The sequence below is a fragment of the Pezoporus flaviventris genome, unplaced genomic scaffold, assembly GCF_033815535.1.
Source record: "Pezoporus flaviventris isolate CSIRO_AGI_PZ_B2104156 unplaced genomic scaffold, CSIRO_AGI_Pfla_v1 ptg000037l, whole genome shotgun sequence".
NCBI classification, from domain to species: Eukaryota; Metazoa; Chordata; class Aves; order Psittaciformes; family Psittacidae; genus Pezoporus; species Pezoporus flaviventris.
Window position 1 is genome coordinate 24,175,985 of NW_026892585.1, and position 24,858 is coordinate 24,200,842.

At 39.7% G+C, this 24,858-nt stretch overlaps 1 protein-coding gene across 6 annotated transcripts in view; it reads left to right on the forward strand.

Annotated features, from left to right (window-relative positions):
- The window catches only part of CNOT10 (CCR4-NOT transcription complex subunit 10), a 35,853-nt gene extending 15,545 nt beyond the window's left edge, over positions 1-20,308 (forward strand). For 5 of the 6 annotated variants that reach the window (XM_061465022.1, XM_061465024.1, XM_061465020.1 and 2 more), the window contains 11 exons: positions 574-723; positions 1,589-1,791; positions 5,633-5,754; positions 6,396-6,572; positions 9,118-9,198; positions 14,142-14,255; positions 16,072-16,202; positions 16,457-16,492; positions 16,577-16,704; positions 18,506-18,581; positions 20,020-20,308. In XM_061465022.1, coding sequence (XP_061321006.1) covers positions 574-723; positions 1,589-1,791; positions 5,633-5,754; positions 6,396-6,572; positions 9,118-9,198; positions 14,142-14,255; positions 16,072-16,202; positions 16,457-16,492; positions 16,577-16,704; positions 18,506-18,581; positions 20,020-20,174 — 1,373 coding nt within the window. In that variant the 3' untranslated portion in view covers positions 20,175-20,308. Of the gene's footprint in view, positions 1-573; positions 724-1,588; positions 1,792-5,632; positions 5,755-6,395; positions 6,573-9,117; positions 9,199-14,141; positions 14,256-16,071; positions 16,203-16,456; positions 16,493-16,576; positions 16,705-18,505; positions 18,582-19,039; positions 19,491-20,019 lie in introns of those variants that run through there. The other variant, XM_061465023.1, reaches the window with a different exon arrangement.
- Positions 20,309-24,858: the final 4,550 nt, after the last annotated feature.

A 24,858-nucleotide genomic window follows, 5' to 3' on the forward strand; every position in this document is an offset into this window, starting at 1 on the left:
AAACCCTGTAATGCTTCAGTTACCAGCAGGTAAGAGTTTCATTTTCTGTCCTTTGTAATTTAGAAGGAACTTCTTACAGTGTTACCTAAACATGATATATTTAGGAAGGAGAGTGCATTTCCTGTTTGTTTTAGGTTGACATATTTGTTTATTTTATAAAATTTAGGCAGGTAATCTCACTTGAGAATTTCCTTTTCACAAGAGCCATCTGTCAGAAAACTTGAAGTACTTGCATGCTAAGCTGTATGAAAACCTCCAGGTGAACTTCTGTAGCTTGCAGTCTGTCATACTGGCTTTATACCTGGTTATCCTAAAATATGATGCTTGGTAGCTGTAAATCTGGCTGCTTCACATTTCAGGTCAATTGTGTACTAGAACTAGAGTGGTATACAGCAATGTAGGTTATTAAAGTGCTTGCAAGGCAGAGACATAACTGCATAACCTATGAACATCTCACTGAAGAACATGTTTAGTAGACTACCATAGCATGCTGACCCGTGAAAGAGTGATGGGAGCATTTTACAGGCTCAGTGGTATTTTTCAGTTTACAAAAATGCTCTTTTGTTCTCTCAGGTGAATGCTTAAGGTGTATGTTCTGGAACAACCTTGGCTGCATCCACTTTGCAATGGGAAAGCACAATTTAGGAATTTTTTACTTTAAAAAAGCCTTGCAAGAGAATGATAATGCATGTGCACAACTAGGAATGGGCAATTCAGATCCAGGTAAGGCTTTTAAGAGATAAAAACAGATGGTGAAAGAGGGGAAAGTGAATCAAGAAAGCAAATGATAGGAGCTTTCAGTAACTACCAGCAGAATTCCTGTTTCATCTCTTTGTAGGGGAGCAGGGTAAGGAGAGTGAGAATTTTGATTGTAACTTGACTTCAGAGTACAGTTGCTGTTGCCAGAAATAGATGATGATTAAATAGGTTCTTTTTTTTCTGTTTTCTTTGATGTGTCATGGGGCTGGGACAGTTACTTCTCCCTTGTTCATAGTCTTGGGCCATCAGTCAGGGGGATGTGACAAAATAAAGTTCCTGTTCTAAAGTTTCTTTAAAATCTAGTTACTATCACGCGTTACTGCTTTTCCCATTCCTCCCCTGGCCCCGTATCGAAGTGCAGTCTTAGGCAGCAATGTCAAGATAGAAAATGTTTCATGCTTTGTTACAGCAAAGAGGTTTTCTTCTGGAATTTATATGATTAACAAAAATGTGTATTCTCACAAATCTGGGAATCAGTATTTTTATATAATGTTTAGCTTGAGTGGTTGGCATTTAATGAGCTTCGACCTTTATTAAGAACACAGAAAAAGAATATTGAGCAACCTTGGTCTAGTGGAAGGTGTCCCTGCCCATGGCAGAGGATTGGAGCTAGATGGTTTTAAAATGCCCTTCCAAGCGAAACCAATCTATGATTCTAATACAATTAATTTGTCTTTGATGTGGAAGGAGTACACAGAGGGAGGCTAGTGGATTTTTGTGATGAAAGGGGTTTGGTTTGGGGTGTTTCCCACAGCTTCTCTCCTCCTCCCAGTGTTACGTTTCTGCTCTCCCAAGCTGCACATCCAATCTAATGTAATCTTTTCTGCAGGTAAAAAATTTTCAGGGAGACCCATGTGTACACTACTGACTAACAAACGGTATGAATTGCTCTACAACTGTGGAATTCAGCTCTTGCACATTGGGAGACCCTTAGCTGCCTTTGAATGCCTGATTGAGGCAGTCCAGGTTTATCACTCAAACCCTCGTCTTTGGCTAAGAATAGCAGAATGCTGCATTGCTGCCAATAAAGGGGTAAGTAGATTTGCAGATTCCTTATTTTGATTGTAGTTATGAGAGGCATGTGATCACAGAAAGGAAGAAATAGTACCTTGGGTTGGACTATACGTTTTAAAGGCCTAATGTTGCAACACCTCTATGTAAATCCATATTATATTTGTGTGTATGTGTGCATTTGCATTTTTAATCTGAAGCTGCAATAGGTGGAGGAAAGACACCACAGAAACTATGTCTTGAGACCCAGTGTTCAATTAACTTTTCTAAGATCAGAAGAATTTGAATAGGCTATATGAAAGATTGGCTTGAGATCAAACAAAAGCATGTAAGTGCCTGTTAGAGCTGCTCCTCTATAAAGTGACAAGTTTTTTGCTGGAGACACTGGTTAAGCTTGGTTTTGTTTTGGTAATTTACCATCACAGCCCTTTGACATTACAGCTCATAATCTGAATGGGTAGTCCTAAATTGGTTTGCAGCACATTGGATTTCCCAAAGTCATCTGATGGTTTACCTTCCTTGAGCAAAACTTGTGAAATAATTTTAGAAATACAAAGTTTTTTTTCCAAATAATATATTTATTATTCTCTAATAGACATCACTTTATAACAGGAAGCAATATGGTTAATGCTTTCTACTTAAAATGCAGATACTAACATTATTGGTTTGATTTACTATTTATGGGTATTTTATGATGCCTCATACTCATTTCATATTGGTTGCAAAATCTTGGGGTTTACATAAAACATTTATGTGGTAAGATATAATATATGGTACATATTTTTAATATATACCATATATGATTTTACATGCGATTTACATAAAATAATAATATATAAAATATATAATATCATTACCATAATGTAATACTAGATAATATATATATTATAATAATATAAAATAATAATATAAAATAATAATCCCCATGTAAAATCATATGTGGTATGTATTAAAAACAACAAAAATCCAGCCCCACAAGTTAATTCTTTTGTGTGTGTGTATGTGTGCGTGTGAATATAAGAATTGAACTTGCTCAAGATTTTTTCTCTGTGCTAATTTCTGTACTGCCAAGGATTTCTGTATCTGGATGGCAGAAATAACGAGGTGAGATTGGAGTCAGTGACCATTTGTGTATCCAAGGACAGAAAATTGTTGTGGCTGCTCTGAAGGTTTGATAACTCACTTCAAGGCTTGATGCACAGAAACAACTTTGATAACTTTTTTTGCTGATACTTTGAGGTGGAAGGGTTGTTTTTCTTCCTTTGTTTCAAAAATGTTTCACTGAAACATCTTAGTTTTTTATGTTTATACTCTGGGAGTTGCATTTACTGCTTTTGAAATGATGAGGTTCTAGCGTAAATCTTAGCTGGAGTAGTAGGAGAAAACATGCATCTACCTAGTAGAGAGTCTTTGTCTTTAAGGCTAGATGCTACAGTGTAAAAGGTATAACTGAAAGTATGTTGCTACTGTTTTAACAGACAGTAAGGTTGGGGGCTTATGTTTTAATAAATATGTTTATTGGATCAGATTGGTGAATAATACTGTTTTAAAAAAAGAAAATATATAGCATATGTCCTAGAACTTTATTGGAAGATGCAGACTCTTGTAGAGGACAAGTATGTGGTTATAGAGAAGCTTCCTTCCTGGGATGTTCTTAATTAATTATTTACAGGTTTTTTGATGTACAAGTGATACAAACTCTTTAAAACTTATTTTCCCTTTTTTAAGGAATTAATTTGCATGAAACCTCTGCTGCTGATCTTTCCTTCTCTTCATGCAGCCAAAACTCTTCAAAGTTCATTTATTTCCTCACTCAGTTACTACTAGAGGTTGAGAAGCAATATTGTAGTGTGCTTAGCCTAAAACTGGCATAGACTGAGGAAGCAGAGATGAACCTTTTTCATCCTGAAGTAGTCCTGATCACAGCTGCTGGGGAACTGAATCCCTAGCTGCTGAGGTTTGTCATTTCTCTGCTGGCAAAGTTTGTGGAAACCTGCTGACAGCAGATGTATTGCATGTCATCTGGGACATACTGGTTTTAACCTGTTGATCCATGTCTATTTAGGATAAGCCTGTTTGTTAAAATTCAGAGGGATTGGGACAGGATTATTCATTCTTAGAGCAGGAAACTGCACCAAAATAGTATGTTTGTGAAATTAAAGAGATACTGTACTCGATTCCCTGTGAAACTGTCATTCACCCTTGTGTGTGTGTGATGATGTAATCTGTAACTGAATGATCCCATGCAGTTATTTCCAGACTGTGTCCATTTCACTCAGTGCACAGGGTGCATGGGATTAATTGAACAAATGGTTATACTGACTCTGTTCCCCCCCATCAGAATTCTCTCTTCCCTCTCTGAGTGGCCTGTGTGCCTTATTTACTGCACATTCCTCAAATCCTTCAAAATAAAAAATTCATAACTTTTCCATTGGGAATTTCAATGGTGCTCATTATTTTGGAATCTCTATTTCAGCAAATGTAAGGAAGATATTCACAGCTTTTTTATAGGAGAGGTTTGCTTATATCCCCATTTCACAGACACAGCATTGAAGTTTCAACTGTTGGGCCAGATGATGCCAGGCTTCTGAAGGGTAGCTTTCTCCCTGCTACTGATGTGATGTTGTGGTGTACCAGACAGCTTGAATTCATGTCGCAAAACCAGCTTGCTGCTTCCTAAATTTGTAATTGTACAAATTGTACCAAAAAAAATGACCTTTCATTAATGTTGATGTTTTCGTTAATGTTTTGTAATGTTAATGTGTTTGGTTTTCTAATGTTAATGGATGCCCTTAAAGTTAAAGGCAAAGGAAGTGTCTTTAATTTATAAGATAGATCTGCAACATGACAAGTGAGGCCCTAATATCAAAGGTGTGTTTAATTTAATCTTGTAACTCAATTTGCAATAATCCTTGATATCGAAGCATGGATTCACAATTATACTCTGGACACCATGCAGAAAGGAAATTTCACTGAAGCTAATCTTCACCTGCTTTAGTATTTTAGTTTATAAAATACCCATGGAAGATGATTCCCTTCTGCATTTTTTCAACACCTCTTCTAAAATGTGCTGCATATCCAAACTCATTGTATGTATCTTTTTATTTGACAGTAAATGCCATCATGATGTCAATAATTTTTCTTTACAATAGATTCTGATAAATTTTCTAAAAAGTGATAGCTATTTAAAATACAGTTTTTCTTTACAACTGTGACACTTCATCACTAATTTTACTTACCAACAAAGTTGTTAAGATGGTAAAACAACCAAACCTCAGTAGATGTAGTGTAGAGAGCTTTGAGTCCTGAGACTGACAATTAGAGTGATTTTAAGTTAGTCTTAAATGTCTGCATACTCAGAAATCTGTTAATTTAATGTAACTTTGCGTATGTTGTGTTTCAGCTTCATGCTCCCTGTGGAATGGTTGAGGAAGCTTTTTTAGAGGGTGTTTTGAATGCTGTGTAAGCAGGGAGAGAAGTTGGCAAGTTTTGCAGTGCCAATTCTGAATATTATTTGTCAGATCATGATTTCCTTTTTGATATCCCTGCAGTTCTTTTAATATGATTTAGTTCATTGCTCTTTTGCTTTCAAAACAGAGGAGAAACTAGGTCGGTAGGCCATCAGACAAACTGTCAGAACTAATCGGGGTTACGCTGTGTGCAGTAAAATGCCTTTGCAACACAAAGACAATAAAAGGTGCCTGATCCTTCATGGTACTCAAGATTTCAAACTGTACCCATATAAACTATTTATTCTTACATTTTAGCAGCTTCAAACTTGTCTTCCAGCTTTCACTCATTTTGTCAACCTTTCATTCAACAGCCTTGATATTTTAGTCCTTTTTTTTTTTCTTCCTTTCAGACATCAGAACAAGAGACTAAAGGTCTTCCAAGCAAAAAGGGAATTGTGCAATCTATAGTAGGTCAAGGCTACCACCGTAAGATAGTCCTAGCATCCCAGTCAATACAGAATGTTGTTTATAAGTAAGTAAGATTTCAGTGGGCTGTTTATTTTTGTTATCATAGCCTTGTTAAGGATACCTGTCTGTTTATCAGGCGTTTTCAAAACTGTAATGGAATAACTGTTCATTTTGTAATTATTAATAAATATAGGGAAGACAGAGGCATGCTAAAATGTTTGAGGAGTCCTAACATCATGTGCATGCCTCCTCTATGGTGGCCAGCAGAGGGCCCAACTGTGTATCTGTTGTAACTAAGAGGGATTAAAGCTTAAAACTGATTTACCTCAGATTCATATTTCTAGTTAGCTAAATCTTTCCCCTTTTTCTCACTAAAAAAATACATCTTTTTCACTAATCCACTTTTCTAAAGTTCATGGAGAATCTAGTTGCTCTGCCATAAAACTTCAGGAAGTGAAGTCAAGAAAACCAAGACAACTTGTAATTGTTTTTGAGTCTCCTCACTCTATTTGGGCATCATGGCATACTTTTGATAAATAAGAATAGCAAGATACATACACCTTCATAAGTTAAATTTGTTATATTAAAACATGATTTCATTTTTTTTTAGATAAAGTTTTCTCTGCATTCAGATCTTTCTGGAGCTCTGCTTTTACTGTTTTAGTAGGATTGCTATTTGTTGGCTAACTTCTGTGTCTCTTTAAGCGATGGGCAGTCCTCAGCAATACCTGTAGCAAGTATGGAATTTGCAGCAATCTGCCTAAGAAATGCCTTGCTGCTGCTCCCAGAAGATCAGCAGGAGCTAAAGCAAGAAAATGGATCTAAAACTAGTAATCAGCTGGGGGGAAATACAGAGAACAGTGAAAGCAGTGAAGCATGCAGGTAAACAGAATTGCATATAAACCTTTCTGTCTCTGGGCTGACAGTCTGTGTCTGCTATCTCTCCTGTTTGGCCAGCAGAAAAAAATAACGTGTAAATTCTCTCAGTAGTGTTGGGATATCCAAGGATATTGTTTAGCTGTTCATTGTTTCAATTGCTGGAATGCTAGTTTAAGACTACGAAACTGAGTTAATTCGTACCATTCGTAACAACTTTAATCAATGAGACAGTGGCATTCATTTTTTTTTCCCTGGCCATCTTTTTTTCTGTGGTGCAAATGTTATGTTTTCCAACACCCTTCCACTGTGCATAGTGGTATTTCTCTAATTGTAAGTGAACTTTCACATGTTACAGTGATTTTATGTGTGTGTGCACGTGCACCGTGTACTTCATTCAGTATGAAAATGTCTGGCAACTCAGCTGTAAACATTTCCCCATGATCTGATTTGACATTCATCAGCCCTAGTATGCTTTGTCAAGTTTGTTTTAGACTAGAAATGAGAAACTAGATTTAGAAGATAAGTAGGAAAGCAGCATGGAGCTATTGCTTAATAAATCGCTATTTACAAAAAAGAGTTTTTTCTTAAGCTCTTTTTCTCCTTAAAGATTCAGAAAAAGTAACTTGTAGGCAATATCTGTCAAATGTAAACATTAAATAGCAGGAAGGTAGTTTTGGTTTGTGTTTGCTTGTTTTGTTTTTTTTGTTTGTTTGTTTTTTGTTGTTGGGTTTTTTGGGTTTTTTTTTTGTTTGTTTGTTTTTTTTTTGTGTGTGTTTATCCTGGTGCATCCAAAACTTCTTTCTGAAGAGTAACTTTTCTAGCCATGGCCTGTGCTTTCACTAATGACCATTTTGAGAAGGGAAGAGTTACAATAACTAATCTGTGAAAAGTGGCTATGTTAGAACTTGAACTACTTAGTAATAAAATACCCACGATGTTTTTGTCAGACTCAAGTACAGATAAATTTTAAGAAGATAGGATCCATTTGTCACCTGCCAAGGATTTACTGCACATATGCTGTGTTGCATAGGCACAGCACAGCATACGTGCAGCGTGCGAGAGACACAGCCTCTCTATTCTGAGGTTGCCTGGAGGCAGGCTATGGCTAGGGGCTGGTGGCTGTTACTGCTGCAACCATATTTAAAGTCTATTTACTGTTCTCTGTAACCTTCTTGTCCCAATGACAGTCTTTCCTGACAAGTTACTAAATGACTTATAAAACTCTGGGGGTTTCTGTGGTTGATGTTTTGGGGTTTTTTTGTTTGTTTGCTTTCTTCTTCTTTCCTTACTGAGATTGGCGGTTGTGAACTAACTTTCTCTGGCAAGCTGTATGCGGCCCATTGAGATGAAGCTTCTCAGGTTTAAATGAGAGGTCAATTTGAAGCTTATGGGGCCCACTAAGGGGCAGTGATGAAAACAAAATGGTGACCCTTACTCAGACAAGACCTCCTTTTTTGTTTTGGTTGTGAGGTGGTGGTGTTTGGTTTTGTAGGAGTGAGGAAAGGAAAACATGTGCTATATGGGAAGATACTTTACTACCTTTGCTTTTAAAACCAGATGCTTCTTCATCTTAAAAAACAACACAACAGCAACAACAGAAAAGCCTCCCTCATATCTTTCAGTTCTCATTGCCAATTTCAAAATATCCAGCAACAAAGCTGGCTGTTCTTGAATGTGTGTCACGTTCTGAAAGATTCCCTAGGAATTTTTTACTTCTGACAGAGGAACCTCCATGAGAAAAGAGTAAAATGCATAAGGCATTTGAAGAAAATCACACTAATTGAGCAGGATGCTTTTGGAGCAAATGCCACCAATTGAGCAGGCTGATTCTGAGGCAGATTCTTGCTTATCCACAAAAAACAGTAAACACTTTGAACGGTTAAGGGTACTTTTTAATCTAATTTTTGGCAAAGCCATGAAGTATCTACACTACAACAGCATTGAGTACAGTTTTCCTTGGTGTCTGTTGCTTTCCGTTTTGAAGGTCTAAGTTGGAAGTTACCTGTTTGTAATAAGTAGATATGAAGCTGCATCAGTTTAAAAGTTCGTGTTCAGTGGACAGACTCTTCTGAAATAATTGTAAAAATTAAGTGCAGCTAGAAGTCTAAAGTAAGGTGCAGAACTTTGTGTGTTATTTTCTAGATTCTTTATGTAAGTAGTTTTTAAGATATCTGAGGAGAGAACTAGTTTACTGCTTTTCTTACAGGCTGAAACAAAAGAGGCTACCAATGCAGCAAGTTCTGTGTCTCTCCAGTTTAAAGTTCTTGTCCTATTGAGAAATAACTCAAGGCTGTGGAGAATGGTGTGGGTCGTTTGGTCTGTCAGTCAAATCCTTCCCAGCAAATGTCTTTCGTCTTCCTTCTCACACAGGATGGTTTGGATAAGAGCATGTGTCTCAATTTCTGCATAGTTTCATTTCCCTGCTTTTTAGGCTATAGAATTTTTGCTGTCCTTTAAATGGAGTGAATAAATATTGATGCTTATTGCACTAAGTTTTTTTTAATTGATTATTATTTAGTCACTCTTTAATACACTGTTTTTATTCTAGCAATAAAAGTCATGAAGGGGATAAATTCATTGCAGCTCCACCTTCTTCGCCTTTGAAGAAACAAGAATTAGAAAATTTAAGGCAAGTAAATAATATAAAATTATTATAAAATATGAAGCTGTGCTATGATTCTGGAGTCATTCCTAGCTTTTTGTTTGTTTGTTTAAGCACTTGCAACACTGAATTGTAGCTGTTAATCTAAGGATGCCTCTTTTCAAATGTGTGTGCTTCCTTTCTTCTGGGCTTTCAGTTCAAACAAATAGAAACCATCCAGAATTTCAATTCAGAAAGTGGATTTGTCTGTTTGATCCCACGGTTATAAGCTTAGCATTATATGTTGTGCAAAAATAAAAGACTGAGTCCCATAATGACAAAGCTGAAAACATGACCATGGCTACTATTCTGGTAGGTGGAATAGGTGGAATTACTGTGTGGTAGCTTTTCTCTTTAAGGTCTTGATAAAACTAGTTTGGAATTCAGCCCCCACAACATTGTATACTTGTTTGATGGGGGAAAAAAAGGAAGTGGTGGAAGCAGCTACGCTGCTTTTAGATGAGAATGATGCTCCTTTCAGCAGCAGTGAATCAATAGTTTGCATTTAAGAGAAAGAAGAGTTGCTGGTGTCCAGGCATTTGACTTCCTCACCATGGGAGAACATAGGTAAAATTTGACTGTAGATTTTTTTTTCATGTTCTCAAAGGTATTTAAGTTACTTGTTCAGTAGTCTGAGGGCTCTCCAAACAGAGTAACTCCCATGTGTCTAAATAAGTATCGTGTTATCTGGAAACCCTTTACTTTTCCCCAACAAGATTATCATTCCCTGCCAATGTTAACTATTGCAGGTGGCTGCCAGCCTGCTGAAAATCTCTCTTACTATAAAGCATCCACCTGTTTAGGAAAAAGAAATCTGTTTTAAGTTTCCATTATGGACAAAGCATACAGTAATTTCCTACTTAAACTCTTGGGTAAACACTCTGTTCCAGCCTAAAACCCAGGTAACCTGTCTTTTATAATGACCAGCTTAACCTTTGCTTTGCTCCACTCATTTAAAAGCAATTTAGCAGGAATCTGTAAGGAGACTTTAGTGAGACCCTGATTATTTATTCTGAAGTGGTACAAGAGCGTGCAACTCCAAATAGAAAGCACTGGATTAAAAACAGTGGTTGTGGTTTTGGTTTGGGATTTTTTTTTTTTCTCTCCTGACTGTTGAAAATGTGGTTGCGGCATGTCAAAATTACATGGTGTCACTTGATGGTTTTCTTTTTTAATACATAGTTTTTTCTTTCACAATCAGCTGTTGTATCTACTGATGAAACCTGACAACATGTCAGGAGAAACTTAATCAGTTTAGCAAGAATTACACACTTCTGGTAAGGAACATCATATAAGGAAAGGAAAAGCATTGGTTTGCTATTTTGCCATGCTAGCTTTGGTGGCTAAACCCAGAGGACCAGACATCCCTAGAATGCTTCTGCTAAAACTACTTCTAAGTTTCTGTAGACGCCTGTGAAAAGCAAAATACGTTATGCTCAAATGTTAGTGTATTCGTGTAGACTTGTTCACTAAGGAGCTAAGTGAAAAAATGAAAATTCTTGTCTAGTCAGGGAATATTAAGAAAAAATACTGAATGGTGGCAAGGATTATCCTGAGGAATAGGTGTCTATTCAATTCAGTTCTTTTCTGTGAAGTCACTGGATTATAAAAAACTCTTGCTTCTAGAACTGAAACAAGCAACTCAAATGCTTTGTTTTGCATCATTTTGTACAGGTGCACATCCTCCTAAGAGTTTAAAGTGATTGACTTTGCCCCTAAATAGTTCTTAAAAATTAAAAATACCATGTAGAAAAGGCTTGTGTGTCATATGTATTGTTTGGTAGTTGAGCAGACCGTTCTCACATTAAGCAATAATTGCAAGGTTTTAAAAGCACTAAGCAGAAGTCTGAGGACACCAAGCATTGCTAAGAATTGATGCATAGGCAGTAGAAACTCCAGGTTTTTCTTCTGAGTTTCTTCTAAACAGTTCTGCTCCTTGCTGCTTCTCATCCTCTGAGATGCCAGTTCCTCTGCTCTGCTCTCAGCCTGTGGTATGTTTCACCACACTGGAACAACCCAACACTGTTGGGATATATCAAGAGTAAAGGAGGTCTGGTAGACCACAGTGCTACTAAATTTGAAATTTTGTAGATTGTATTGTGAAAGTTGAGATGGCTAGCAACAGCCCTGGTTATAGCCCTTTTCTCCCTGCATTGAACAACTTTGTGTGAGAATGTTGATTTTCCCCTACCGAGCAGCTAGAGATGAAGGAATAGTTTGATCACCTGCTTTGTCCTGAAGAGAGATGGACTGCAAACCCTTGATGTAAGCCATATGATCCAATTGTACCTTCCCCCACCTTTCTTTTGACTCTTCAGCCCATCATTATGCTTTATTTTATTTTCTTGCATATTGTTGAAGTGTGCATACCCTAGTATTGTATATGGTATTCCAGGACAGTCACTGACATTGCTGATAATTTCACAGGTAATACTGTAAGGCCCACGATTACCCACTGATATACCTTGTCTCTTCTCCCCCCAGCTGCCCAGTTTTGCCTCTTTTATCCACTTAAAAGGTTGCAGTGGGATGTTTGGCCCTGTCACAATACTGAAAGCTCAGAATGCTAATCGTCCCATGGCTGTTTATCTCTCTTCTTCCTCACTCTCAGCCACTTTATAGTTCTTCCCCATCTCCCCTTTGCTGGTGCTGAATTTCCCCATTTGACTAAGCACCTTCTGCATTCTGTATTTCTTAAAATTTTGGATAGTATTGTCTGTGTTGAAAGGTAAAAAGCAGAGAGGTTATAGCCACTGTTGTGCTCAGCTAGTAGAAATTATCTCACGTTAATGATGCTTTCTGAAGAGTTTAGAAGTGCAGTTTTTGATGTCTTCATAGTAAATTTTGAAGAACTAGATTTGCTCTGGCTTGCCCTTTGCCTGAGAAATAAGCCAAGTCAGACGGGGAATTTGGGTTCTGTAAGCTTTCAGTCTGTGTGGGCTGACAAATCCTGTTGCCTAGACCTACACAAGAGGCTGTTTGACATAATCTGGCAGTTTAAAAAAAAAAAACAGTTTTTCTTTTTCCTAGTGCAAAGGCAGTCTTATTTTGGGCATGCAGAGGCTCACTGATGCTGGAAGAGTGCCACGCTCAAAGGCGACCTGTGGCGTTTTGTCAGAATCCTGACCAGGGTGAAAAACTAGTTTGTCTTTTCCCTTGTGCAATTCTTCTGCTCTGGTTAGCTGTCAGGTCTCCTGGAATCTCCTGATTCCAACAATGGATCCAAGTGTGCAAGAACAGTACTGCAGGGAAGAAAGCCTGAATGTTTTCCTCTTCTTTAGATGGCTATAGCTGAAGAATCTTGCTCAGCTCCTACAAGGCTTAAACAGTGATGGGTCTTTAGAGCAGAGGAGTAGGTTTCAGTTTTGCTGGGCTAACTGTTGTGTGATTGGAGTGTGTCTTGTGTTTGAGTTCATGCATTCAGATGTACAAAAAGGCTTTTAAAATGATGTGGGAAATAGAAGATACCTATTGGTATAAAGGCCAGTAGAAACCAACTCTGCACACCTTGACTTGTATTTAGCTGGTGATGCTTTGCATCTCTGCTGGTTTAAAAGCTGTGCTTCCTTGGGGCAGAGATGAAAAGAGGCTGTTTAGGAACAGACTTATTACAGAAAATTAAAAAGAAAAGAAGTTCCCTTTCCCCTCCCCGGTCATAATCTTTCAGAAATATTTTAGGTTTGAGATTTGAGCTGGGGAAGCTTTCCTCTCCCTCTCTCAAGCTTTTGTATGTGTTCAGATTTAATGTGACATCTGGGCACAGTGCAGAGGAAGTGGGGGGTAGGGAGAAATACTGGAGAAGCTTCTTATCCTGCTTGTGTGTAATTAAGGAGCATGCCTCCTGGGAAAGGGGAATAAAGGCACCCCAGGTCCTGCCACGAATTACATGACTTATTGCTAGACCGAAAATGGGCTTGACAGTTGCCAGAAGGTTGGCACAGTAATAGCCCACCTACCAGCGGGAGAGTCAAGGGCTTTCCTCCCATTGCTCCCAACATGAGACCCCACTAAGAGGATCTGCTCTTCCTCCCTGGAGAAAGACAGTCTGCTCACAGCAAGGTGTCTCAGGCAGAGGCTTGTGCCTTTAGGACAAGGCAGCCTGCATTGAATAATGTCTTACCAAGTGGAAAATAACCCCAAGTGCCGTGTTTGGGAAGGGAGAGGGCAGTTATTACAAAGTGTGAAGCTTGGCCTAATAATGGCATCCTGGCATAGAGATATTGTTTGGAGATGGAAAATGCAAGTAGTTCCGATTTTATTACAGAAACTGCCAGAGATTTGGGGGTTTTGGAAAGATAAGAAAAGTTTGTGATGGCAATAAAAAGCCACAGATCAGTCGGAGTCTTGGCAGCAGGTTACAGCTCTCAAAACTGGAAATACCAAATTCTCCAGTGTTTGTTGTCTGCCTGTGTGCAAACGTTGTAGAATACAAGAGTGAAATGTGCTACAACTTCATTGATTCCTGTTATGTGTCTAGAGATTTTACCTTGCTGAAATCTACAAATCTGCAACCTTTTGCTGCAGCGGGGGGGGGGGGGGGGGGGCGCATACAAATCTGAGTCCAAACAAATAAAAAGAGGGTGAGAAAGAGAAACCATTCCTGAGAAAAATTATAAAAATATGTGGTGAGGTCCATCTTTCTTTAATCTGTTACTTATGGTCCAAATTGCAAAATCTTACTGAGCAGACTGTGGTGATCCTTGGTTTATAGACCACAACGTATGTATCTCTAATTCAGAGAATGCGATTGAGGCCATAGATAATGGAACACTAGCTCCTTCATAGATTGATGCAAAGGCATTATTGCAAGTTCATGATTTATTTTTTCACCAAGACATTTAACAGCTGCATTTGGAATTGCAGAATTCTCCATTTAACATATTGGCTTCCCCCCCTTTTTTTTTCTTTTTGTTTTTTCTTTTTCCTTCCAGGTGCTCAATACTTGCGTGTAGTGCTTACGTGGCTCTGGCTTTGGGTGATAACCTTATGGCATTGAATCACGCAGATAAACTTCTTCAGCAACCAAAGCTGTCAGGGTCTCTTAAGTAAGTCTGATGTGGTCGTTTCTTCTTTCTTAGCCCTGCTTTTTGCTGGAGAGTTCAGAGTTGAAGCTTCCAATGTCTGTAGCTGCTTGCCAATTCTGTATCTGATGCAAAGAATTGCTTGGCCCGCTCCTGTTCTTGTTGAAGCCCTGACTAAATGTTCATTGACACGCAGGAACGTGAGTCCCCTCCTTTGTGTATGAATTCCATGTAATTCAGAATCTATCGCTGCTTTTGTTGCTATTTGTTAATCTCCAGCAGTGGCAGGACCATCTGGTCTCTGTCCTTATTCACTGTGGGGCTGCACGTGCTGGCGCTGGCACAGCACAAGGGGTAGGAATGAGCAGCTGGGGGTAGACAACATCAGCCCAAACCGGCGTTCTGCTGAAAAGCTCCCTTACGAAACTATGGCCTCAGATGGTAAGGTTTGCTCAATAGGGTACCAGATCTTGGGTGTGTAGGACTTTCACTTCGCTGCTACTGTTGTGCTTATAGTTTCCATTCTTCACTTTCTCAGTTCTCATTTGACACTGTATTTTTGGGAGGATATTCAAAGCTCATTCTGTTTCTACCCACCAGTTCTCATATATCTCTTTAAGCAGCTTTAGCTCCATCCTTCTGACCTTGTATGTACATTTAATTCCTATATCATACACAGAATAAAATATATTAGAGGTTTTTATTGTAGTACTACTTTTCAAAACTGATAACGTATTTACAGAAAGCAAGCTAACTTGCGCTTATTTTGGTATGCAGGCAGCATACTCTAAAATGGTCCACACCAATAAAAGTATTTGGCTCCTATGCTCCAAACTATTGCTGGAGCTCATCTTTTTGCACAGTCATTGTACGAGCAAGATTTTAGAGGAGTTTGCAAGGCACATACTTTCAGGAAGGCAGTGTTACCACTATGTAATGCAAGAAATGCTAGCTGACAGTTGCTTCGGGAAAAACAGAGACATGTCTCTTGGTCCCAGGAAGCAAAGCTTTTGTGCATACTGGGAATATTAAACTGTTCCTGTTTTCTTAGATGAAATAATTTGCATGTAGAATGTTATGTTTTCTATATCAGTTCCAAGTTGCAGAATTTATTTGGGACAACTGACTGATATTCTACCTGATTATTTTGTAATTCATTACAACCAACTGTGCAGTCAGTTTGAAGTGTACTGTTTATAGCTGCATAGAACAAGCATGAACGTTTTTTGCTCAACTTTTGTTTCAGATTAAATATTTGCAAACTATGCTCTTGATTGACAGGATTTCTTCTGATCCAAAATTGAAAGAGAAAGCTACTGAGTAGCTGAGCTGACCTACAAGTGTCAAACATTAGACTTGCTTAAATAATTTGCAAAACCTGCAGTTGGAAAGGTGTTTGTGCCCTGTGGACAGGCCTGTATAGTTGCTGTTCTTAGAAATGTAGCTATTATCAGAGACTTTATTTGATTTTTATTGAATGGAAGGTCACTTAACACCTTAAATTATACAAGTATCCATATCCTGGGGTGTTTTTATAAGGATTCATTTTTTAATTCTCTGAGATAAAGCCATACCAAGGCACTGTCTTGCTGGACTGGCAATTCCTGGGCAAGAATGGTCGTAACTCAGGTGCAGATGTTTTTAACAACATTAACACCTAAAAGCAGTAACTGGCAGAACTGGGTATTGTGACAATACTTTCTAAGCAAGCTAACTTCCGCTCAGGTGTTTCAAGTAATAGTTTTCATGTACTCACATTAAAATCTGCGTTCAGTTTGTCCTACATAACAAACTGGGGCTTGTTAAACTGATATTTGTACCTAACCCTTTGCTGTTGCAGGTTTCTTGGGCATTTGTATGCAGCAGAAGCTCTCATCTCTTTAGACAGAATATCTGATGCCATCACTCATTTGAACCCGGAGAATGTCACTGATGTTTCCCTTGGGATCTCTTCAAATGAGCAGGATCAAGGTTAATGAACCCACACTTCGTTAGAACTAGTTATGCTTTCCGTTGCTTTCCTGCTGTTAACTTCGTATATGCAAATACAGTGATGATTGCGACATCTTAAGTGACATGAATTCTTGAGCAAACTGATATAATTTCCGTCTTTAATGCCAGACTGTGAAGAAAGAATTAAATTTGTATCTTTGTGTTCTTTTTGTAATAAGCTTTAAAAAACCTCACAGAACATGATGGGGTTTGTGTTTCTTTTTTCTTTGCAGGGTCAGACAAAGGAGAAAATGAGACAATGGAATCTTGTAAGTACCAGACACTGCATAGTGTACAGGAAGTTACTTGGCCAGTTTGGAATAAAAATGTAGTTTCTTTTTCTTTAATTGCAGCTAGCAAGCAGACCCCACAGTGTTACCCCAGTTCAATCACATCTGCACGAACAATGATGTTATTTAACCTTGGAAGTGCTTACTGCTTGAGGAGTGAATATGACAAAGCTCGAAAGTGTCTTCATCAGGTATGAAAAACAAATCTCAAGATAGCTTTGGGGACAAATGTGCTTTTTTCAAAGTGCCATTTAGATCACAGCAAATCCTGGTGATTCCATAGCCTAGGCCTATTTGCAGACTTTGCTGAGATGGTGGTTCTCTTCTGTCTTTATGAACCGATCTCTATTAGTAACGTAAAATTAAGGAATCCAAATTTCTTCATGTGTAAATAGTTCAGTACCACTATGGGAAGCACTTTTTCTTCTAGGCTGTATCAAAAGAGTGGAATATGACTAGGAAGCCGTTTCACTTTTTCCAAGTTTGTTTGTGTGTCTGTGTGTTGTTCTTTCTTTTTAATGGCTTACTAGTGATTGTTATATTTCAGAGGAGGAAGTTCTTGAGGGCCTTGAGTTTACTTCTCTCTTATCAGTTATAACTCACCATCTAAGGTATTAACTTTAGGACTGTGAGAACATACTGCAGTGCACTGGAGATATGTTCCTTGCCTGCCTTTTGTCCAAAGAGTTCTCAAGCACTGCTTTTGAAACTCTGTCTTCACTTAGCCTGGCTCATTTGGTCTTTCTTATGGCTGGGACCATCTTTTTCAGTGATGATGTTTGTTTGTCTCTTTTTGTAGCCATTCCTGTCTGTCAGGAAAGACTACTCAAATGATTTGTTGAGATACAAGAGTCTTCCAAATTACTTCACAGTAGTTGTGTAGTGAACAGATTCAAATTCATTGAGGTTCTCAACTGTTTAAGGGAGTTGTCTTCGTTTTTTTTTCTCCCAAGACTTCTTAGGATTGGGCAGGTGTCTGTGTTTGGCCTCTGCAGCATGTGTAAAGCCCAAAGGAGTGTAAGGCCACCTGTGGATGTAGAGTATAGCAGGTGTCTGCATCTGCAATAAATTAATGAATTTGACTTTGTAGCCAAAAATATTTATATATGGAAAGCTAATGATTAATCCCTGTTAACTTTGTATTCTGAACTTTGGAGAAGTGGAGGTTACTTTCTTCACCTGTCATCTCACCAGGAAACCACAATAGATTGGCCTAGGAATTTGTCCTGGGTTCAGCAGTAGCAGTCATTTTTCTCCTTCTTAGTAGCTGGTGCAGTGCTGTGGTTTTGACTTTTTGCCTGTGAACAACACTGATAACACCAACGTTTTTAGTTACTGCTCAAATGTTTACTCTGACCAAGGACTTTCTGAGGCTCATGCTCGGGGGGGGGGGGGGGGGGAAGCTGGGAGGAAGCAGAGACAGGACACCTGACCCAAACTGACCAGAGAGGTATTCCATAGCACAATACATCATGCCCAGTATATAAACTGGGGGCAGTTACCCAGAAAGGCTAGATCACTGCTCGGTCAGACTGGGTAGCGGTTGGTGGGTGGTGAGCGGTTGGAGCGGTTGTGTTCTCTTCCCTTGTTATTTTCCCTTATCATTATTATTATTGGTGGTAGCAGTAGTGATTTGTGTTACACCTTAGTTACTGAACTGTTCTTATCTCAAGTCATGGGAGTTACATTCTTTCGATTCTCCTCCCCATCCCTCTAGGAGCGACTGAGCTTAAACCATGACAGAATTACAGATTCGTATTAACATGAACATATAGCAGATGGTCCTGCTAACTAGTGTAAAACAATATTTTCTTCTCTCCTTGCATGCGTAAATGTGCTGGAGTGTATTAGTTTGAAAAAGTCTTTAGTTTAGGATTTGTTACGTGTTTTTGTTAGCTCAGATGGTGGTAAACAATCTTGTCAAGGGGCACTTTCTTTAAGCTGGATGTTTCTCAAGCACTTTTTCTCCCCATCCTTTTCTTTTTCAATAAGGCTGCTTCTCTGATCCACCCCAAAGAGATCCCTCCGGAGGCTATTCTGCTGGCTGTGTATCTTGAATTGCAGAACGGTAAGTAAGTTTGGGAATGTTCTACCAACCTGGACATAGGATACAAGGGAAGGTGGGCAGTAATGGTCATTCCTAGTCTTTATAGAGCTGTGACATTTTGAATGACACCCTTTAGGTCCTATCATCTTCATTTTACACTGCTATGGATCCCTGTATCCACACCCTCAATTCCATAGTTTATTGCCATCCTGGTCTTGACTTCCTAAACATTCATCTTCAGAGCTGAAAGCTTCTATGCTTTTTGCAGGAATCCTTGTGCAGGAATCAGCCATCTTGGATAGTCTCTGTAAACCTGTGATGAGGTTTATACTATAAAGAGGGTTTGAAAGGCTTTTCATTAAGACAACTGCAAACCAGGTTTCCCAAGGAAGCCATGCCAAAGCCTGTGTAGGAAGTACTGCAGTGAAGCTTGCAATATTCATAACTCTCTCTTCTGGAACCCTTCCTTCTTTTTGAAGGTTCACTGTGTTTGCATGGAAGAAAAACCCAAACTATATAATGGGGAACTGGAAAGACTGCACTTCAGTTCTGCAGCATGAGCAGACTAGTGCAGCTGTGCTACACTGTCATGGTTGTGGACCTGTGCCCCTTGGTGCTTAATGTCCTCATGCTATGAAATGTTCAGTGTGCTTGTTTCCCTTCAGTTGTCTCGCATTGCAGGCAAGCAGTGCACTCGAGCATTTGTAATCAGAATTGAGACTTCTACAACGCCTTTCTTACAGAGGTATTTCCAAGTCGGAATTTTGGAAACCTTTGTTTCTGCAACAAAGTAGTACAGAGCAGAAGAGAGCAGAAAGTGGGATTTACATCTCTCCTTTGAAAATATATAATCAAACAGAGCTACAGGCATTCTTTTTTGTTCTATAAATGGCAACAGAACACTGTATCTCTTCTGAAACAAAAACTTTAGTGAAAGGAAGTACTTGATAAGAGGGAGAAATGTTCTTTCTTTTCAGACTAACAGGTTTTCCCTTAGAGTTTTAAGGTTTAACAAAAAGTAAGTTTTCTATTTACATTGGTGTTTATTTGATGGGCTGTGCATACAATTGAAAATCAGATTATTTTAAAAGCATGTTGTAGAAACCCTCTTGACATTTGCATTACTGTCTATAACATCACATTGTGGGGGCATTTTGTGTGAGATCTAGAGTCTTGCTGTGTGAATGGGAGAGGTGCCCTTCAGGAATTTAGAAGGTGCTCTGGCATCTTCCAGATGTGAGGTGATGTCTTCACTAAGAGTAGGCAGAACCAAGCAATACTATCTTTTCAAATTAAATGTCTAATGCTTTTCATGTCCATGTCACCATTTCACTGAATAGGAAGACTACCACTGTATGTGGCCTGGGCCAAGGGCTCTGTTCTGAAAACAGTGATTTATGGGTCATACAAACGCACTCGGCTTTGTTGGGGCTTTCTTTAATCAGCAGTTGTCTTGTAGGTAACACACAGCTGGCACTGCAGATCATCAAGAGAAACCAGCTTCTCCCTTCTGTGAAGACACTCTCGGACATGCGGAAGAAGCCTGTTTTTCAGCTGGTGCACTCCATCCAGCCTATTCAGATGCCAGCCTTTACCACTGTTCAAAGGAAATGAGGTTTCAACCTCCAGCTGCCCTGCCCACCAGGACTTGGGATTTTGTATAGTTTTTTAACCTATGACACCTGCATACCCCAATTGGTGGAGTGTGTTCATTTATGTAAATTTTTAATAAAACATGGAAACAAAAAGGCAGGCTTGGAGGTGTTTCCTTAAAGGAAGGTTGGTATCGGTTTTGAATGTGAGTGGCAGTTTACTTACCAATACAAAGCAGCTAACCAAGCATGTAATTCAGCACTTTTCAAAGAGACTGGAAGGAAGTGACAGGAAGGAGTACCATTTACCTAGTCGTGTTGGCTGCTGTGTTTTGACACACATGAGCTATGAGTTTGTATTCCTCAAAGAGGCTCTAAGTTAACAGAGCTATGCTCCACTTCCCTGACGCATGTAGGAGTATGGTCCTTGTTGTGGCTTAATCATAGGTGCAGGAGAGCATGCTGGTGTAAGCATCGGGCCAGGTTTCCTTCTATTGTCTTCTAAAGTGGTGAGTGGGGCTAGTGAGCTGGTTGGTAAGTGACCCCTTCTGCTGCTTATAGGCTGCAGGCCATGGACTGCTCCCACAAAGCCCAGGGGCTCTGCCTGCTTCTGCCTCTTCAGCTCAATGGAAAGAACCAAAATGCAGGTTCCCAAAAAGGGAAAGGTGCAAGAGGTGACTGGTCAGCAAGGACAAAACTCAGTGCAGCTGCTCAGCCTTTGCCAGCAGAGCAAGGCCATAGGGGTGAAGGACAACAGGCAGCAGGCAGTACGTGCTCCTAAGCGACCAGTGCTGGGAAACACTGTTGCTTCAGCAACATGAGGGTTATCAGTTTTGTGTTGGGTTTTATTTTTTAATTCTCCTGGGGTTTCCTTTGCCCTGAAGGAAGGTGTAATGGTGCAGGTACAACAGCTGTAAGAAACAGGATTTGCGTTTAGGTCTGGTTGGTTTTTTTTTCTTTTTCAATGCGGTTTTTACTTTAGAATAATACCTCTTCCAAAAGCATTTTCTTCCTTTTGCTTGAACCAAGAGGCTCCAACATAGGAGCATAACCAAGGCCCTGCTAATTGCTTATGGTGAATGAGCATAGGAAAAGAGAGAAGTGATCGTGCCTTGAGACATAGTCCAGCTAACCTGAGCCCAGCATGGAGGGTAGCATCTCTCCTCACTTCCTCTCCCCAGATAGTTTGTACCATTTCAGCTACTCTTTGACTTTGCCCAGATAACCTCCAGGGTAGAGCTGGGGTAATACCTTATCTCCCTGTGCTGCTGGCAGTGTACTTTGCCTCCAGCCATCACCAGGAAGGGCACTTTTCCAAGCAGCCGTTTAGGCTGCAGGGCCCTAAGTCTACTCACAGTAACTTGAGCATTAGGTAGTGCAGCTTTGCTCAGGAGAGGAAGCCTGTGGGACAGTCCTGGATTTGTCCCCAGGAGCTTGACCAAACAAGCCACAAGTGACAGAAAAGTGTATTAAACAATGTACAAGTGGGTGTCCTTTCAGCAAGAAGCTCGAGACCTGCTACTATCTTCTCCTCTGTTAGTTTCTCTGCTTTTGAAGGCTTTCAGAGTAATGCCCATGTAGCTTTTTCAATAGCTTTTCCAATAGCTTTTCTCTCACTGCAAGAGGTAGCACTGACTCTGGCCTCATGTAGAGGCAGTTTAGAAATAGTAAGAATTTAAAAGAAATATGGAAAAAAAGTACATAGAGATCACCTTTCTGAAGGGGAAGAATAGAGCCAATACATCCCTCAAGCCAGAGTAGATTGACTGATTAAACACAAAAAGGTTAAAGATGCTCCCTGTGTGATCAGGCCCTGAATAGAGAAAATTCCTCTCTACCCTCCCCCCCTGTCCCGGAATGCAGGGCATTCACATGCAGAAATTACTGAGTCCCAGCAATGCTCAGCTCCCCTCAGGGCTCCAGGAAGGATGGATGCAGGTGTTGTTCCCCAGATATCCCACATCTCATGGCAACTGTATTTGCATGGGAATAGGAGCACTCAGCCCAGCTCCCTCATGACAAAGCCTGTTGCACTGACCACAGCATCACTGTAGTTTCCTTTCTTTCTCACCCTCGGGCTGCAGCACTTCTAGAGAGGAGTGAGCAGTGGTGCTGACATTCAGCTGCGGGGTGCATAACAGAAGCAGGGTGTGTGTGTGTGTGTGTGTGTGTGTGTGTGATGTCAGAACACATCCAGAAAGGAAGCAGTTAAGGGCCAGCCTGTCTCCTCTCACAGTCCACTTTGCCTTTTCCCTCAGTTGCTACCCATGGTGGAAATTCAGTCAGTAACCTTCATTCTCTCAAGCCATCTTCTTACCCTGCTCACCATGTCTTCTCACCTTTTCCAAAGTAGCAGCTTTTTAGCTCAGCAAGATATCACATAAGCCTAGAAAAACTGCATGGAGTACAAGTGGTGAGCTCAGTATCAAATCCATTTCCCCCAGTTGTGACAGTGAGGCTGGGTTTTTAATAGACCAGACACTCAGAGCTTGACCAAATCATCAAAACACTGTGTGTTGATTTTTCTATTTCATACATCACCATTTCTCCTCCTTTCTCCTCTCAAAGCAGGTGCCTCTGTTAAGTTTCCAGTAGCCCTCATCCAGAGGAAGCCAGTTTCAGGTTGAGACAAGTGTTTTCTTTAGTGCATCCCGACAGAAAGGTTAGCCTGGGCAATACAGAAACACACACACACACACACACACACAGAGGTTTGCCAGGAAAAAAACTCCTCACATTTATTTGATTAAACAAAAATAAAATAAACTGCATAGGAACATTTTAAAGTCCAGAGAGACACTGACTTTGTTTTAAGGCTGCCAGTAGCTGATACATCATCTCCTTGCTACATCCTTCAGCCTTCCCTATGGACCACAAAGATACATTCAGAAGCCTCCATTAACACAAGGGTTCTAACATTTTTGCTTACTCTATGTAAAAGTTTGCACATAACCTGTCATGCTCAGCATCTGAAAATCATGTCGCTTTTTATCCAAGTAGTAATGTCATTGATGCCTTTTTTGGAGCATGTAAGTTCTTGTCACTGCCAGTCTCATTATCAATTATGATAAAAAAGCTCTGAGCAGCTCATTAAAAGCAGAACGCTACCTGTGCTGCTGAGACATTATCATTAGGAGAGCAACAGCATCAATCACTACAGTAGGAAAGAAACAACTGCAACAGAAGAGGGAACTACAAAACCAAATCGGCTCCAGATGCCAAACATCTACGGACTGATCAAGTCCTTTCAGGTCCTGATGCAAACCTGCACTGAGGCAACACTGCTCAGAGAGTGGTAATGAAGCTTTGTAAGATAAGGCCATACATCCACAATTACATGGTAAGAGGAACATGCAATAACACTGGTTGCGTGTAGATGACCCCAGTTTTGTTGGAGGCTGCCAATCTGTTTGACTGAAACTTCACCCTCACTACTCCAATGAATTGTGCACGAACCAGGCAGCACATGACAGGTAATGCACAGTACAAACAAGAGTCACAGTAAGAAACCCCCACCAACTCAGGTGACTACACACACCTTACGAACTATTTAAAAACTCTTTAGTCATTTTAACAAAGGAACTAAAAACAAAACCCAGAAACAGACATCTCTCCCTGTGAAGGAAAAACTACTACATTGGCTGAAGAGTACTCTACAAACCTATAAAAGGACTTATTTTTCTTTTTTAATCTAGTCTGGTAGTTCAAAAGGAGAAGTTACTTAACTACATCACTACACAGACACTTAACATTCAGTCAGTAAGGCTCTATGAAAAGAGCTTAAAAAAATTATCTACCTGAGTTTGTAAGTTGATACAATCATTAATAGAAGGTCTAAGACCATGCAGGTACACAAAGCATTTTTAGAACCATTATTGGTTAAAAAATGATGGAACAAGATGCCAGTCTGGCTCGTTCACCCGTAAGATCACTTAGAGACATCAACGTACATTTTCCACCAGAACATTTACCAAAACCAACGCAGCCTATCATTACTAGGGGTCTCCTGTACCCACTGCTGTCACCCCCCAGTATGAGCAGGGGAGGAAAAAAAAGTTTTGTCAACATAGTAATCTGAAAATGTGCTTCTGCAACTTCACAGGTAAAACAAGGGGCACATCGCATGTCACTATTCAAGTTGCATAAAACCCCACCATACTGGTTTTAAACTGCCTTCCTGAGAATGAACCTGAACTGCCCTCCAGGAACAGGAACCTGGTTGCTTTGTCATGGTGGAAAAAATCACATTGAGTCAAGAAAGCTGCTAATACAATCACCAGGTCAAAATAAAATAAAAATAAAATAATTAGGATCTTATTCCCTTCAAGCATTTGGTATCGCATTTGTGTTTACAGCGCTCAGAATGTTCGTCTTTCCGAACAGGACATAGTTGTAGGCATGCAAAGTTTTTCTCTTGTAGAGAGAAGACCTAAAGGCCTTATGGACATTAGAACACTGCAAATGACCATGAAGTGTGCATCACATCAGCCAGTAGTGTCATAATACTGAAAAAGTTTACATTTCCATACTTTGTAGTGAAAACAGAACAAACTCAAAGTGTTTTGGTATCTCACTCTAGTTCACCTGGGTTTATTTACAGATCATCTCTAGCAAGGACAGCTTAAAGTTTCCATGGGCAGGCAGCAAAAACAAAAGCAAACAAAAGCAGTTACCACATTGTACACACTTAGTATCTCTGTTTAAAC